Source organism: Heterodontus francisci, chromosome 6 (genome assembly GCF_036365525.1).
Source record: "Heterodontus francisci isolate sHetFra1 chromosome 6, sHetFra1.hap1, whole genome shotgun sequence".
Taxonomy (NCBI): domain Eukaryota; kingdom Metazoa; phylum Chordata; class Chondrichthyes; order Heterodontiformes; family Heterodontidae; genus Heterodontus; species Heterodontus francisci.
Genome location: NC_090376.1, coordinates 121,379,234 through 121,396,438, shown reverse-complemented (window position 1 = coordinate 121,396,438; position 17,205 = coordinate 121,379,234). Strand labels below are relative to the sequence as shown.

The window sequence follows — 17,205 nt, the reverse complement described above, 5'->3', positions numbered from 1 at the left end:
AGGGTATTGTCCGCACAGCTTTAAAAACTATTGGGTTTCATTTTAATGTTCATAAGTCAACCCCTGTAGCTTTAGCCACATTTAGCAGTTAGTGGTTTCCAGACGTTACTCGCTTCCAACTTTTTGCTGCTCAACTGCTTTTTTCCCCCAATAAAAAGCAAATCCCAGAAAATATAATTTCCTTCTGAAATATATAAAAACCAGTTAATTAAGGCAGAAACATTTAGAATTGTAGTTGTAACCTTTTTTACTTGATGCAGTGGGCAAAAATTATATTGCACCTCTCTCCCCTCTCATGTCCCTTTTTCGGAGAGTAAGCAGAAAAAAAGATGTAACGCTCACACAAAGATGTATTTTCTGAATAATTTGCTAAATGTATTTAGCTGATTTTTCTCATAGCTTTTCACATTCCATTAGAATGGAAAAATAGAAACAAGAAACCTCTTGCTGTACTGTGGGGGGAAAAGCCAAATTTGCTAACTCGTGAAAGCGACTGTTAATCTCTCCAAGAATAATTTTTCAGCTTAATTTATTTATTTTAAATGACTAAGAATTTAGGAGCCACATGATCACTTGAGGAAATCATAACGGTAGACAATCCACTCCCCCTACTGTCAGTTAAAGGGACAGCACAACGGTTGAAGATGATAAAAAACATATGCTGCTGGGCAGATACTGCAAAGGCTGATTTACATTTCACAACTGACTGAAAACTATTAAAGCTTGCAATTTTTTTGCAGCCCTGGAATCCACTTAATAACATTGTTAAAGTTCCTGTCAAGTGATTTGTTTGTGGTTTAGTTTGCTGTGTTCATTCGTGTTGAAGTACTCCAGAAAACCTAACTTGCATTGAAGTTTTGAGGAAACCTATAGAAAGTGATATTTTGTGAGAAAAAAGCTTCTGAAATAAATGTAATTGAGAATGGTCATCAATCTCGCAAAATAGGAACACATTAAGATTTCGATTAAATTGTTCCAATTCCCTCCAAAGTGTAGGGGGGATTTGGAAGACCAACAAGAAAAGCTTTACATCTTCAATTGTGGAATTCTTTGCCTGAATAAGGAAGCATAGTTGGATTGTAAACAGAACGTAAAGTCTACTCATGGTGACAGTGGTACAATATATAGATGCCTCGATGCTGCAGTATACAGCTGCTTCGAGGGGAAAGGACAGAGGTTGACAGGAGTAATGTTTGGTCTTATTTTCTGCTCTTACAGGATGCTGATGAAGCTGTCAGAATTGCCAGGGAAATTGGTAAGTTATTAAGTTTAACTACCATGCCACTGATTTAATTATAGTTGTATGCATGTATAATGGGATATGTGTGGGTAACTTACCTATTAAAACTGCTGTCTAGAGACTTTATTATTTAATCTTGGAAAATGAGGAGAAATAGAAGATGTAAAATTTTTAGTGAAAGGCTTGTTTAGTTATTCAATTTTTGGAGTAAGTATTTTAATTATTGAATGTAATTTTTTGTTTTTTTCACATTTTGTTTATATTCGCTCGGAAGTTTTCTTCTTGTCGTTCCATTAGATTCCTTCCCTTTCCTTTGCCTGTCTCCCACTGAGATGCATTATTTCTGGTCTGACAGCAAGTAAGCAATCCAGGTTCCTGAGGGCACCGCTTTGCAACTGGCCATGAGGCAATCTGTAAGAGTTGCCCAGAGTGACCTGTTGGTTTCCTTTCCCCCCCTTCCCGTGGGGAAATGCCTTGCCTTTACTTGGTGACTGGATTGTGATAGGGAACTCACCATTGGGATTAGCTTGAGTGCATACCTGCACTGACTAATTTGTGGTACCACATTTTGATGCACCAGTACAATCAAATAGTATGTGTTTCTAGTTATATATGCTATTTCTGTTTGTACAATTCCTGATAACCTGCCATAGGACTAACAACGCTGAAGTTTCATCAACTGGATTCATTTTTATCACAATACTATTTACAGTACTGAAACAGGCCTCTCGTCCCTAGAGGTCTATGTCAGTGTTTCTGCTCCACACGAGCCTCCTCCCGCCCAACCTCATCTTTCTCTATCAACATATCCTTCTATTTCTTTCTCCCTCAAGTACTTTTCCGGTTTCCTCTTAAATGCACGTATTTACAAAGTACAAAGATGTAAAGTAATTTTTTCCTAGTTGATGATAAACTTAACAAAAAAAAATCTAATCTTTGGTTTGATCCCTGCTCTTACTTTTTTTAATTACTATCTTTTTTGGATTGGGGAGAGGGGTGGGTGGAAGAGGAGAACAAGTTGTCCAAACTAATGGTGTTATAACCATAGTGGACTCAGTGAACCAGGAATGGGATTGGAAATTTCACTTCAGATTCTATAACTGGGGCCGACCTATTGAGCTTTAGGTGAAAACAGTTATAATGCACCTGGTACAGGAAGTACTTGAATGTAGATTTCAGTAAACCAGTTGTTGTCTCCAGCGTTATTAGACATATGGTCAGCTGTCATGTTCACATGACCAATTGATCAAAGTCAGTACATTTGTCTAATTGTCCCCTGCTGCTAGGCTACCCCGTCATGATCAAGGCCTCTGCGGGAGGTGGTGGGAAAGGAATGAGAATAGCCTGGGATGATGATGAGACCAGGTGAGGCTGTGCTTAGAAACTAACCTTGCAGATAAAAACAGTGCGATTTCTGAAAAAGGTTCTATCTGCCATGCGGCTTTGATATTGGAGATGTATTAAGAATGAAATGGGATGAAATCAGATACCCTTTTACATAATGTTTGGCTGAATTTTGAGGGAAGTGTTGGAGTGTTGGCGGAGGCAGCCGTTTAGCATAAACAGAGCACTGCAGGCAGGTTGTTTATGTTTGTTTTGTTTGAGAGGGTGCTGTTAAAGCAAACAGCTAGTGATGCTTCGTATGTTTGTGAAACTCACTGGAATGTCATTCACTCCTCTGTGCCACTGTTTACTGAGACCTTCTTTGAGCCAGATGCTCCATTTGCTGTACCTGCCTCTCCCTCATCTCCAGAAACAGTGTGAAAAATAGGAGGAGACAACACTTAAGGTGCAGCGAGTAGGAACTTGAGCACAAAAAACAAACCAATCCCATTTGTGCCTGTTTTCTAATCTTATGTGACTATCAAGTTGAAGCTAGATTTAAATAAATTCATCGTAAAGTAGCTTTAATTTTTTAAAGAATGTTTCCAGTTTTGAAATCATAGTTTAGTACCGTTAACTGGAAAGTATGATATAAAGTACATTTATGTTGCACTTAATTGAGACTTTGGACTTGCTGCATGCTGGTTTCCAGAAGTGTGTCAGTGCCACACAAAAGCAGCTCCTGGTGCTTCTAGGAAGGTACTGAGCTCTGAGTGTCCCCTGCCCTCCCTCCCAGCCGTGGCTCAGTGGGTAGCACTCTCGTCTGAGTCAGAAGGTTGTGGGTTCAGGTCGCACTCCAGAGACTTAAGCTCAAAATCTATGCTGACACTCCCACTGCAGTACTGACGAAGTTATGCACTCTCCGGAGAACCATCTTTCAGATGTGATGCCAAACTGAGGCTCCGTCTCCTCTCTCAGGTGGATGCAAAAGATCCCAAGGAGAGCAGGTTAGTTCTCCCCAGTGTCCTGGCCAAAATCGCTAATCATTCATCACATTGCTATTTGTGGGAGCTTGCTGTGTGTAAATTGGCTGCTGTGTTCCCTACATTACAGCAGTGACTAAACTTCAAAAAGTACTTCATTGGTTGTAAAGAGCTTTGGGACACCCTGAGGTTGTGAAAGGTGCCATATAAATACAAATTATCCTTTCTCAAAATACAGGTCAGCCAATTGTGGAATACCTATAGCTGGAAGAAGTTTTGGTTGTGTTTTCTTTTTAACAACGACGTGGATTCAGTTTTGTTTGTAGCCATTAAATATTAACAATAGTTACAAAAGGTTCTTTTGCTGATTATCTTAAATCTGTGTCCTCTGGTTACCAACCCTCCTGCCTTGCAAATAGTATTTCCTTATTTACTCAATGAAAACCATCCTTTAAATTTCTCTTTAACTTTCTCTGCTCCAAGGAGAACAATTCTAGCATCTCCGTTCTCTCCACATAACTGAAGTCCCTCATCCCTGGTATCATTCTCGTAAATCTCTGCACCCTTTCAAAGGCCTTGACATCCTTTCTAAAGTGTAGTGCCCAAAATTGGACAGAATATTCCAGCTGAGGCCTAACCAGTGTTTTACAAAGGTTTAGCATAACTTGCTTGCTTTTGTACTCAATAGCTCTATTTATAAAGCCCTGGATGTAATATGCTTTTTTAAACATCTTATCAGCTTGCCCTGCTGCCTTAAAGATATTGAATGTAAATTGATTGTTGGCAATTGACATCGTATGCCCTTGAACAAAATACTGGGTAGATGTTTCTTAATAGTTATTCTTTACTTTGCTCAAGGTTATAAATGTTGGATGTCAACAATTAACTGCATAACTGAAACAAAGATTATACAATTTAAAAAAAATCCCCATTTCTCTCCTCCTCTGATATTACTGACTTTGCTGGGGAAAGGTTTCACTGGCTGTTGGCAGGCCTGTAATACAGCAATATTTATTGCTCATGTATGATCCCAAACAGTGAGCAGGCTACTTTAACATTGAGTGAATTGATTTTCTACAATGCTGAAATTACTTTAATACAAATCATATTTTGCATACTTGTGACCAGATTAAATATTAGAAATTAATTTTGTTGAATTGCCTCTACATTTAACTAATATAACGGGAATAAATTTAACCTAAGCTACAAGGCAGGAATCGCGTCGAACACTGGTTTTTATCCCCACACGTTTCTGATCTCTCTTGATTTCAGTGAACGGTCCTTCCAATACTGGCTCCTTCACATCCCCTATTTTAAATCCCTCCACATCTCTGTACTCTCCCTCAGCCCTACAACCCTCTGAGATCTCTATGCTGTTCCAATTCTGATCCCTTAAGCATCCCGATTTTAATCATTCCACCAGCTACAGCTTCAGCTGCCTGGGCCCCAAGGTCTGGAATTCCCTCCTAAACCTCTCCATCTCTAATTTTTTCTTTAAGCCTCTCTTTAAAACCTACCACTTTGACCAAGCTTTTTAGTCGTCTGTCCTCATACCTCATTATGTGACACAGTGTTAAATTTTGTTTTAAAATGCTCCTGTGAAGTGCCCTGGAATGCTTTACTATTTTTAAGGTGCTATAGAAATGTAAATTGTTATGCAAATCTGACTTTCAGCCTGATCTGTTCAGTTTTCCACCCAGTGTGGCCAGTAAAACTACCCCCAATAATGCAAGAATATGTCTGCATGTCTCTAGAATTAATGTATGTTATTTGATCAATTTATCTAAAGTCTTAGAAAATTTGATGGTGCCACAATTTCAGTGGAAATATTAAGCACCTAAATCTTCCTGCTTTCCATCAGTGCTAAGTGAACCCCTGCTGGAAGGTGCGTATGTGTGAATAGGATTGGGTTCAGCTTTGTTTCTCTTTCTCACCATCTCGGGGTCTAATAGTTAAATGCCCTCATGGCCCAGACTAGCGTGATGAGTACGCCTTTTGGGTCAAGTTGCGAGTGAGTTGCTGGCGCTACTACAGACCAATAAGTTGTGCAAAATCGTGTTGAAGTTCAACAACATATAAACATACAGGATAAAAACCAGCTGGTCTTTTACATCAGTGCTTTTCAGACGTCTGGACGTCTGTATAGACTTTCCAGGGGGGGGCGGCGCATTAATGTGAAAGTGAGGTGGGAGTGGAGGAGGGGAGCATGCGTAGATGAGTGCTGAGGGTGGCACTCAAGTAAATACCTGTTTCCTTAAAAGAGTTATTAAAACACTGTTTACATGCAGTGCTTTCATTTATAGTGTTATAGATGGGTGTGCCAGTGATTACTAATCCATTTAAAAAGGAGTCCTTCAACCAAAACGTTTGAGAACCACTAAAATAAAAGCAAAGTACTGCGGATGCTGGAAATCTGAAACAAAAACAAGAAATGCTGGATTCACTCAGCAGGTCTGGCAGCATCTGTGGAAAGAGAAGCAGAGTTAACGTTTCGGGTCAGTGACCCTTCTTCGGAACTGACAAATATTAGAAAAGTCACAGATTATAAACAAGTGAGGTGGGGGTTGGGCAAGAGATAACAAAGGAGAAGGTGCAGATTGGACCAGGCCACATAGCTGACCAAAAGGTCACGGAGCAAAGGCAAACAATATGTTAATGGTGTGTTGAAAGACAAAGCATTAGTACAGATTAGGTGTGAATATACTGAATATTGAACATCAGCAAGTGCAAACCTGAAGAAAAACAACCTGAAAAAAACAGTGGGTAAGCAAACTGAACAAACTAAGATGAAATGAAATAAATGCAAAAAAAGATTGTAAAAAATGTAAAAAGGAATGCAAAAAAAAAAGGAAGAAAAAATAACTAAAAATGACTAAAAATGAAAGTAAAGTGGGGGGTTGTCATGCTCTGAAATTATTGAACTCAATGTTCAGTCCGGCAGGCTGTAGTGTGCCTAATCGGTAGATGAGATGCTGTTCCTCGAGCTTGCGTTGATGTTCACTGGAACACTGCAGCAATCCCAGGACAGAGATGTGAGCATGAGAGCAGGGGGGAGTGTTGAAATGGCAAGCAACCGGAAGCTCGGGGTCCTGCTTGCGGCCTGAGCGGAGATCAAAAATCCAAAACCAATAAGGGAAAAAAAAATACACCAGAAAATTCCTCTTTGACCCCCTCAGGTGATTGAAACCAGACCAGGAGATCACATGGATCAAGAAGATTAGCATCTTCTTCTTGATCCATGTGATTAGCATCTTCTTGGTATCGAGTCATAGAGTCATAATATACTTGTATTCAACAATTTTGTAACTTAATTGACAAGGGAAAACGTGGTTGTTGAATACCTCTCAATGTTCAAATACATAAAAGTTTTTGTCAGACGTTATCTGAAAATATCATGTAATATGTTTAAAAGGACTTTTGACGTACAATAAGTGACAAAGAATTGGTAAACATAAAGGTCATAACTAATCTCCCAAATTACAGAACAGAGAAGCAATCTATAACCTTGCTGGAATTCATTTCGAGAGGAATAAAATACATAATAGCTTAATATTATCCTCTTGTTGCTTTTGCTTGTCTTTATAGTTTGCCCATTGTTTTTGTGTGCTGGATCTGAAATATGTTTTGAAACCTTTCTGGTCATCCTTGACGCAGCTCTTCACATTCCTACTTAATTGCATTGACCTCTGTTTCGTTTTAATCTGTTTTGATTTGACCGGAATAAATGTTGATTGTAGCCTTAGCAACCACCCTTTAATGCTTCCTACAGTTGATTTCCCAAACTTACTTGTATTTGCATTTGTTCTTTTCTTAATTTCTTCAAGTCTACAATTTTGAAAGCACAATATTTTTGCCACTGCCCTTTTTTTGCAGACCTTGATGCCTCCACTAAAAACTCTAGTACTTCAATTGTTGTACCTTGTTCATTCATAAACATTAGATTCAGAATTGCTGCTCTCCTTGCTTTTTTTTGGCAGTGGAGTATGTGTGCACCACTTCTGGAAGTATGCACCCTTCTTTAAGGGAGAAAAAAGTAGTGTGTATAAAGGCTATCTCATGTTCTCAGGCTGTCTGAAAGTACTTCACAGTCAATTACTTGCTCAAGTGTAATTGCTCTGGTTTCATAGGCAAACGCAGCATCCAATTTGCAAATCAGTTCTTTAACATTGACCTGAACAGGCAGATGAGAGGTTTTGTTTAAATGTCCTGTTGTCTGAAGGACAGCACCTCCCGTCAAATGCAGCACTTCTCGGATCTGCTGTCCATGCGCAGACTGATGAGCATCTGCGACCAGTTCGAACTGGCCTCGGGAGCCAAAGTTAACCACGGCAAGAGCGAGGCCATGTTCTTTGGGAACTGGGCTGACCGATCCTTTGTCCCCTTCACCGTCAGGTCAGACTACCTGAAGGTGCTGGGGATATGGTTCGGAAGGGCCGGGGCGTGCACCAAAACCTGGGAGGAGCGAGTAGCCAAGGTACAACACAAGTTGAGCTTGTGGGGGCAGCGATCTCTCTCCATTATGGGTAAGAACCTGGTCATCAGGTGCGAAGCACTCACATTGTTGCTGTACGTGGTGCAGGTCTGGCCCATACCCCACTCCTGCGCTGTGGCGGTCACCCGAGCCATTTCCCGCTTCATCTGGGGATCTAAAATGGACCAGGTCCGGAGGGACACGATGTTCAAACCTCTGGATAAAGGCGGGAAAAATGTACCCAACGTCGCCCTCATCCTGATGACCACCTTCGTGTGCGGCTGCATCAAGCTGTGTGTAGACCTCCAGTACGCAAACTCCAGGTGTCACTATGTGCTGAGGTTCTGTCTGTCCCCAGTGTTGCGAAGGATGGGTCTGGTCACATTGCTGCGGAACGCTCCATGCAGTTGGACCGTGCCGTACCACCTATCCTTCGTGGAGCAGTTACTGCGGGAAAACACCTTTGACCACCGATCCATCAGGCAGTGGTCTGCACGGAATGTCCTCAAGGCCCTACGGGAAAAGGAGACGGTGGATCCTGGTGGATGGTTCCCCGAGCAGACCGCCAAAGTCATTTGGTGGAATGCCTAATATACAGAACTTTCAAACAAGCACCAAGATGTAGCTTGGCTGGTGATGAGAAGAGCCCTCCCCGTCAGATCCTTCCTGCACGCCCGAAGTCTCACCCCCTCCGCACAATGCCCCCGCGGTGGCTGTGGTGTGGAAGAGACGGTTGCCCACCTCCTCCTGGAATGTGTCTTTGCAAAGCAGGTGTGGAAAAAGATGCAGTGGTTTTTGTCTAGGTTCTTCCCAAGCAGCTCTGTAACACAGGAGTCTGTGCTCTACGGGCTGTTCCCAGGGACACACACCGAGACAAACATCAACTGCTGCTGGAGGACTATCAATTCAGTGAAAGACGCCCTTTGGTCTGCCCGAAACTTGCTGGTCTTCCAGCGCAAAGAGTTGTCCACGACCGAATGTTGCAGACTGGCACATTCCAAAGTCCAGAACTACGTGCTGAGGGACACACTAAAGCTTGGGGCAGCTGCAGCAAAGGCTCAATGGAGAAAGACCACAGTGTAAGGTCCCCCCACCAAGCTGATCGGAGGGGCTGGATCCATGGGAAACCCCTCGAACTGGATTGGGAAATTTTTCGTTTGCTGTAAAATGTTAAAATGCGTCTGGCATGACAAATGAAATGGAAGGGTTGTGAGGCAACCCATGATTGTATTGAAGGAAACTGATCTCCCTTGCAATGTTTATAATTTTTGACTTGGTGCTGTTTGAAACTGTTTGGGAATGTGTTTTTTTTACAGATTTTTATGAATAAAGTATATTTTAGAAATAATTTGGAAATAGGTTCAGCCTAGTTTTTATGCGGACAATTTCTGTAGTGGGACCTGACCCACGAACCGCTCCCTATTTCCAACTCCGTAACATCACCCAACTCCCCCCGCCCCCGCCCCCCACCCTTCCTCGGCTCAGCTGCTGCTGAAACCATTATCCATGCCTTTGTTACCTCTAGACATGATTATTCCAATGCACTCCTGGCCAACCTCCCACATTCTACCCTTTCTAAAGTTGAGATCATCCAAAACTCTGCTGCCTGTGTCCTTACTTGCACCAAGTCTTGTTCACCCATCACCCCTGTGCTTGGTGATTTACATTAGCTCCTAGTCCAGCAATGCCTCGATTTTAAAATTCTCATCCTTGTTTGTAAATTCCTCTCGGGCGTCGCCCCCTCCCTATCACTGTAACCTCCTCCAGGCCCACAAACCTCTGAGATATCTGTGCTCCTTTAATTCTGGCTTCTTGAGCATCCTCGATTTAATTGTTGCACCATTGGTGGTTGTGTCTTTAGCTGCCTCGGCCCTGAGGTCTGGAATTCCCTCCATAAAGCTCTCCGCCTCTCTACCTTGTGGTGGGCCTGCTCATCGGGTACAGGGCTGCCCCCGCTACTCCAACCATCCCCAGCACCCAACACGCCTCCCCCTTCCCCTCAACCGACCACCCTTGCCTCGCTGGTTACCACCTGATTACCTCTGGCAAAGCAACCAAAACCTACCTAGCTACCTAGCTCCCGCTGGCGCTGCTGGGACTAAGAGCTGCCGGCCAATCAGTGGCCGGCAGCTCAATGAGGTGGGACTTGCTCCCTCAAGCGGGTGGAAGTTCCGCCTCGGAACAGTTAAAGCGGGTCGGATCCCCAGGCGAGGCGGCAGCGAGTTCGTCACCAACTATTTCAGTCTGTGGCCAGCTCCCGTCCATTCAGTGTGAAATCCTGGCCATTTTGTTTATGAATGCCTTATGGAATGAGGGGCTATCAATTCCATTATACTTGTCTCTGCAATATAAACTGCAAATTTTCCACATTACAAAGGAGTAGAATTCAGATTTGAAACACAGGGCTGAATTTTGTCAGTCCTGAAAAGAGTCCCACCGCTGGCGCCAAAAGCGGTAGCTGACCCTGCTCTGGCAGGCGGCGGGACCCTGGGACTGCATTTTGCCAGTGGCAGCCAATGAGCAAGCCACTGCCAGGGCGGCCATCCAATTAAGAATGGTGCCCCGACCCCTAGATCTGCTGACCCAATCAGTGGGTTTGCAGCTCAACAGCCTGACCACCGCCACCGCTAGCAGTGGCCACAGCTGAGGCTGCAGCTCGAGAGAGAGGGTACTCAATGTTGAGGTGCCCTCAAAGACATGCAAGTTATTTTTGAAGAACCGGGGCCAGGCAGGCAGGCCCCGGCGATTGGAGTGGGGGGGGGTGGTGGTAGATGGTCGTGGTGCACAGGTGGTGACATTACTGCTGAGGGGGTGGGGGGGCACCATAGGGCATGGAACGCCTATCAAGAAGGGCCCCACCAGCACCCTGGGAACCCCTGACAGTCTCCTGATGTGGACAAAATGCCCATGGTGTGGGCGGGAAATGGCCCTTAATTGGGCCCTTAAGTGTCTCAACTGGCTGTCTGGTGGGCGGCCACGCAGCTAAGGCTCTTGTTGCTGGCAATGTGCCATGGTGGCAGGAAGACGTCAGGTTCCCGATACCTTCCCCTGCCATATTTCCACCCCTCCCCCACCTCCCAGCCCATCTCCAAAGGGGCAGGAAAGTTCAGCCCACAGTGTTTAGAAATATTCTGAACTAACATAAAAATTTTACAGGATGCAGATTAGCTTTATAGTGAGGGCCATTTGTCTTCTAGTAACCTGACTCGAGTTAAGCAGTTATGGATTTATTTCAAATAGGAAATGTCCACTACTGTGCCAGCTATTTAAAAACATTAGCTTTTCTAAGAGGCATTTATACATAAATTTGGTTCAAGTTGAATTGTGGTCACAAGTCAGTGTTCATCACTTGCTTCATCAAGATACTTGGGGACAGTTTCTAGCCAGGATTGACGAATGCGAGAAGATAAATGGGCAAACTTTCCCCCCATTCATTAATGCTAGTGTAAAAGTCACTGACATCTGTGTTTGTACTGTCAAACGAAGGAAAATATATTCCAAAGGCCTGCATCAAGCATTAAATTATTTATTGAGATGGGAAATCAGCAATTCACATTTAGGGGATTTAGATGTGTGGTATAATACAAAATTTGCAACTAGACTTCAATTTTGAAGAAAAGACAGAGCAGAAGGAAATCAAATCAACAGCAAAATTAATTTTTTTTATTGAAAGGGCAAATAATTCCACAAATAAAGATTCTCATTTCTATAGCACCTTTTACAACCTCAGGATGTCCAAAAGTGCTTTACAGGCAATTAATTACTTTTTGCAGTGTAGTCACTATTGTAATGTAAGAAATGTGACAACCAATTTGCACACAGTAAGCTTCCACAAACACCAATGAGATAATGGCTAGATACCTGTTTTAGTGATGCTGGTTGAGGGATAAATATTGGACAGGACACCAAGGATAATTCCCCTGCTCCTCTGGAAAATAGTGACCATGGGATCCTTTACGTCCATCTGAGAAGGCAGATGTGGCCTCGGGTTTAGTGTCTCATCTGAATGATGGCAGCTCTGACGGTGCAACACTCCCTCAGTACTGCGCTGGGAGTGACAGCCTAGATTTTGTGCTCAAGTCTCGAGTGGGACTTGAACCTATGACATTCTGCCTCAGCTGATATTAGTTACAGCACCCGCCACTTGTACATCGATTGAGATCAGCAAACTTGGCAAATCTGGAATCACCCCCCAGAGCAGTCTGATCTGTATGACTTAAGTTACATGCTGCTTTTCCAAATTAAGTCTTTGGGGGAGATTGAAATGACTTTTAATTATACTGTGGATACATGAGAAGCAAAAGGAGATGAACTCAGAACTTCCAGAAAAACAGATTTTTATCTGCTTTATTGAAAGCAGCTGAGTTAAGTGTTTAGCTTATTCAAAACATTCTACGTTGTGAGTTTTTTGTTTACGTTGCTTGAATTCTAATTTTATTGGCGCTTGAGATGCACAGATTTATGTCAAGTCGTTTAAAATCTAAAACGTGAATACTGAAATAGTCAATGTTGTTTTCAGCCCGTTGTTTAAGAGGAAGACCATGAACGCTCGGTTACTTCACTGCACAGAGTGAAAAATACTCCGTTGCAATTTTATTAATGAAATACTTCATCTGTCTACAATGACTTGTAAAAGTAACTGAAATACAATGCTAAAATTAAAAAGACAGCACTCTGGTATTTGTTTTTCTCTCCTGTAGGGAAGGGTTTAGGTTTTCTTCACAAGAAGCCGCTTCAAGTTTTGGTGATGATCGCCTTTTGATCGAGAAGTTCATCGATAATCCTCGCCACATTGAAATTCAGGTTAATGAATTTGGGATTCTCTAATTGAAGACTCTTGTCAAGAAAGGCTTGTAATTAAAACTGAGGTTTATGCAAAGAACTGGATGACTCAATCACTGGCTTTTCACCTGTGGGATATGGCTTCAAATCTAGAGAATAACAGCCAGGATGCAAGTCTCTGCCTGGGAGGGTCCTGAGTGTAATGAATTTGCAAGCTAAATCCAGTTCCTAACGGGCATATTTACTGCAACACAAAACTACTCTCTAATTTGCTGCTAAATGGACATTTTCACTTAGGTCTAAGGAAGTCAAAATTGTTACACGTGTGCAGTCAGTGGGAGGGGGTGAAGGTGTGAGGTGGTGATTCTGTTCTTAGATTGGGGCTGAGGCACATTATTGGGGCAGAATGTGGGGAGCTCTCCTTAGTATCTAACTGTGTTCTGCGGTGCCTGGGAATGTTTGATGTTGAGATTGTCTGTTTGAAATGGGAAAACTCTGTTCACTAGCATGAGAGATGAGTTGAAAGTTCCCTCAAAAAAACAGGTTTATTAATCGCAAAATTTGTGTCTTCTGTAGGGTTACTGTCATAAACAATCTGTTAAATAAAAAAAAATCATTGAATTCACTGCATGATCAGTGCTTAGCCTTGAATCTCAGCAAATATTATGTTTCAACATTCAGCCTTGGAAATGGCAGGATTAGGACTTCAATTTTTTAAAGTTGGAAATTACATACAATCTGCTGCTTAGAAACAGACCAGTCAGCCCTCTTGGTCCATATCAGTGATTATGTTCCACACGAGTCTCCTACTACTCTTCTTCATCTCACCCTATCAACGTATCCTTCTCTTCCTTTCTTCCTCATGCACTTATCTAGCTTTCCCTTAAATGAATCTGTGCTGTTCGCCTCAACCACTGCCTGTGGTAGCGAGTTCCACATTCTCACCAATCTCTGGGTAATGAAACTTCTCCTGAATTACCTATTTATTAGTGCCTGTCTAATATGTATGGCTTCCTCACAATTAGAAATATCTTCTCCAAGTCTGCCCTATCAAACCTCTTCATAATCTTAAAGACCTCTATCAGGTCATCTCTCAACTTTCCCTAGAAAATGTTCTATTTCCTATTGCTAATATATTGCTAACCCTGATGAGTTCAGATACTCTCCTGATGGTTGAGTGAATTGATTCAGGGAGTAGATGAGCCATATACACTAGGAAGATCCCAACTTTAATGCTGCCCTGTGCTGAATCAACTGATCTCAGCTGAGGTACAGGTAGGGCACGACAGTTGGCTTCAACACCCCTGGGTTAGGATGGAGAAAATGTAGGTACCTTTCATTCCTGTTCATCTCATAATCTCTGCTGGAGATGTGCGTGTGTTTGTGCTAGGGGTGCTCAGCTGTGAGGCCACTGAAGTTGAACAGTCTACAACCTCTTGCTGTGAATGCCCACACGCGATAAAGAGGCACCTGAGAACATCTGGCGTTAAAGTTATAGTAAGCATGATATCCGAGTTTGTGGGATTTGAAAGATTGCATTCAGAAAGAGAAAAATGAAGGACCATCAGAGAGGTGAATAACAGAAAAGAACACATTTATACCGGGAAGCTTGAAAAATTGTGCATAAATTGTTGGGATGGCATGCATTTGCAGACTGGAAAAAATCTATTTTCATATGCTAAAAATAAGTTAAAGTTTCCCAGGAAAAAAATCAGAACCTGGCTAGATATTTGATGGATAATGCTGTTTTGGTTTGACATGTTAAGTGTGCTTTTTATCCAGGTGATTACATCAGGGATCATTGCTGGTCCAGTTCTGGTCACCACACTTCAGGAAGGATGTGTGGGTCCTTAAGAGGATGTAGAGGAGATTTACCAGAATGGTTCCAGGGGTGGATTTTAGCTGCAAGGTTAGGTCAGAGGGGATGGGTTTGTTCCCCTTGGAGCAAAGAAGATTGAGGGGAGAATTGATAGATGTGTACAAGATTATGATAGATATAGATAAGGTAAACAAAGAAAAGCTGTTCCCATTAGCTGATCGTACAAGGATTAGGGTACACAGTTTTAAGGTTTTGAGCAAGAGATGCAGGGGGGATCTGAGGAAGAATTTTTTCTGCAGCGAGTGGTAATGACCTGGAACTCACTGCCTACAAGGGTGGTGGAAGTGGAGACGATGAATAATTTCAAAAGGAAATTGGATGGATACTTGAGAGAAGTCAACTTGCAGGGCTATGGGGATAGAGCAGGGGAATGGGACTGATTGGATTGCTCTACAGAGAGCCGGCATGGACTCGATGGGCCAGATGGCCTCCTTCTGTGCTTTAATGACTTTGAGTCTATAAATAAAAAACAAAAATAGCAATTTCTTTCCCCCTTAGGTTTTAGGAGACAAACACGGCAATGCACTCTGGCTGAACGAGAGAGAGTGCTCCATTCAGAGAAGGAACCAGAAAGTAGTTGAAGAGGCACCAAGGTAAGGTATTTAACATCCTTTTCCATTAATGCTTTACTTATTTTCTGTTCCTCATTAAAATCAAATAAAAGAAGCTCAAATTATTCAATTTTGGATCCTAGTTTTTTCTCTATTAAAGAAAGACTTGCATTTATATAGCACCTTTCACAACCTCAGAGCGTGTGAAAGTGCTTTATGGCCATTAAAGTACTTTTGAACTGTAGTCCACTATTGTAGGAAATGTGGCAGCCAATTTGTGCACAGCAAGCTCCCACAAACAGCAATGAGAATGACCAGATCACCTGATTTTTTTTTTTTAGTGATGTTCATTGAAAGATAAATATTGTCCAGGCACCAGGGATAACTCCCCTGCTCCTTTTTGAAATAGTGCCTTGGGCTCTTTTATGTCCACCCACAAAGGCAGAAAGAGCCTCGGGTTAAGTTCCTCAGCTGAAAGACAGCACCTCTGATAGTGCAGCTCACCCACCATGCTGCCTAGATTTTTGTAATTTCAAGTGCGACTTGAACCCACCACCTTTTAACACATAGGCGAGAGTGCCACACACAGCCATAGCTGATACCTCAGTAAGAGGGAAATGTTTGTTCATTTCCATGTAGTGACAATAACAGTGAGAATCCAATCTTAAATTCTCTGCAAGGTTCATTTACAAATGTGGAGCTACATTTGAAAAAGTCTCTTTGTTAGACACTACTATTCTGCTTGAAACTAATTTAATATTTAGTAGTCAGAAGCAGTACCTCAAGGTAGTTTAATAGGCATTGCCTCAATGTCATACTAAGGCATATAACTTCCATTTATATGGCACCCTAACGCAGTAAAACGCCTCGAGGCACTTCACAGGAGCGTTATCAAACAAAATTTGATATCAAGCCACATATGGGGATATTAGTGCAGGTGACCAAAATGCTGGTCAAAGAGGGAGGTTTTAAGGAATGTCTTAAATGAGAGAGAGGTGGAGAGGTCTAGGAAGGGAATTTCAGAGCTTAGGGCCTTGGCAGCTAAAGGCATAGCTGCCAATGGAGGGGCGAACAAAATTGGTGATGCTCAAGAGGCCAGATTTGGAGGAGCACAGAGATCATGGAGGGTTGTGGGGGTGGAGGAGATACATTGATAGGGAGGGGCAAGGGCATGGGGGTATTTGAAAACAAGGATGAGAATTTTTAAATCGTCAGCAAGCATAGGGGCGATGGACGAATGAAACATCGTGTGAGTTAGGATGCAGGCAGCAGAGACTGGCCAGGAAAACTTTGGAATAATCAAGTCTGGAGGTAACAAATGCATGGATGAGGTTTTCAGTAGCAGATGAGCTAAGACAGCGGCAGAGACGGGTAATGTTACAGAGGTTGAAGTGGGTGGTCGGGGTGATGGAGAAAATATATGCTCGGAAGTTCAGCTCCGGGTAAATAGGAAGCCAAGGTTACGAATGGTCTGGTTTAGTCTCAGACAGTGACCAAGGAGAGGGATGGAGTTGTGCCCAGGGAACACAATTTTTAGCAGGGACCGAAGACAACGGCTTCGATCTTACCAAATTTTAATTGGAGAACATTTCTGCTCTTCCAGTACTGACTGCTGGGCCAGCAGCGTGACAAATCAGAGGCAGTCTTTGTTTAAAAGCCTTCTCAGAATCTTTTTGATCAGATTTCTCTTGACATTTCCATGACTCACTTCTGTCATGAAATGTGGGACTTTTTATTTTACATTAAAGACACATTTGGCCTTACTTCGGTTGTGGGTAAAATGTTGGAAAAGGTTATAAGAGACAGGATTTATAATCATCTTGAAAAGAATAAGTTCATTAGCGATAGTCAGCACGGTTTTGAGACGGGTAGGTCGTGCCTCACAAACCTTATTGAGTTTTTCGAGAAGGTGACCAAACAGGTGGATGAGGGTAAAGCAGTGGATGTGGTGTATATGGATTTCAGTAAGGCGTTTG

At 42.5% G+C, this 17,205-nt stretch overlaps 1 protein-coding gene across 7 annotated transcripts in view; it reads left to right on the top strand.

The window, feature by feature from the left end:
- pcca (propionyl-CoA carboxylase subunit alpha) overlaps positions 1-17,205 on the top strand; it is a 374,025-nt gene that overhangs the window by 122,976 nt on the left and 233,844 nt on the right. For all 7 annotated transcript variants that reach the window (XM_068034216.1, XM_068034214.1, XM_068034215.1 and 4 more), the window contains exons 8-11: positions 1,219-1,255; positions 2,527-2,605; positions 12,718-12,820; positions 15,177-15,271. In XM_068034216.1, coding sequence (XP_067890317.1) covers positions 1,219-1,255; positions 2,527-2,605; positions 12,718-12,820; positions 15,177-15,271 — 314 coding nt within the window. The remainder of the gene's footprint in view (positions 1-1,218; positions 1,256-2,526; positions 2,606-12,717; positions 12,821-15,176; positions 15,272-17,205) is intronic.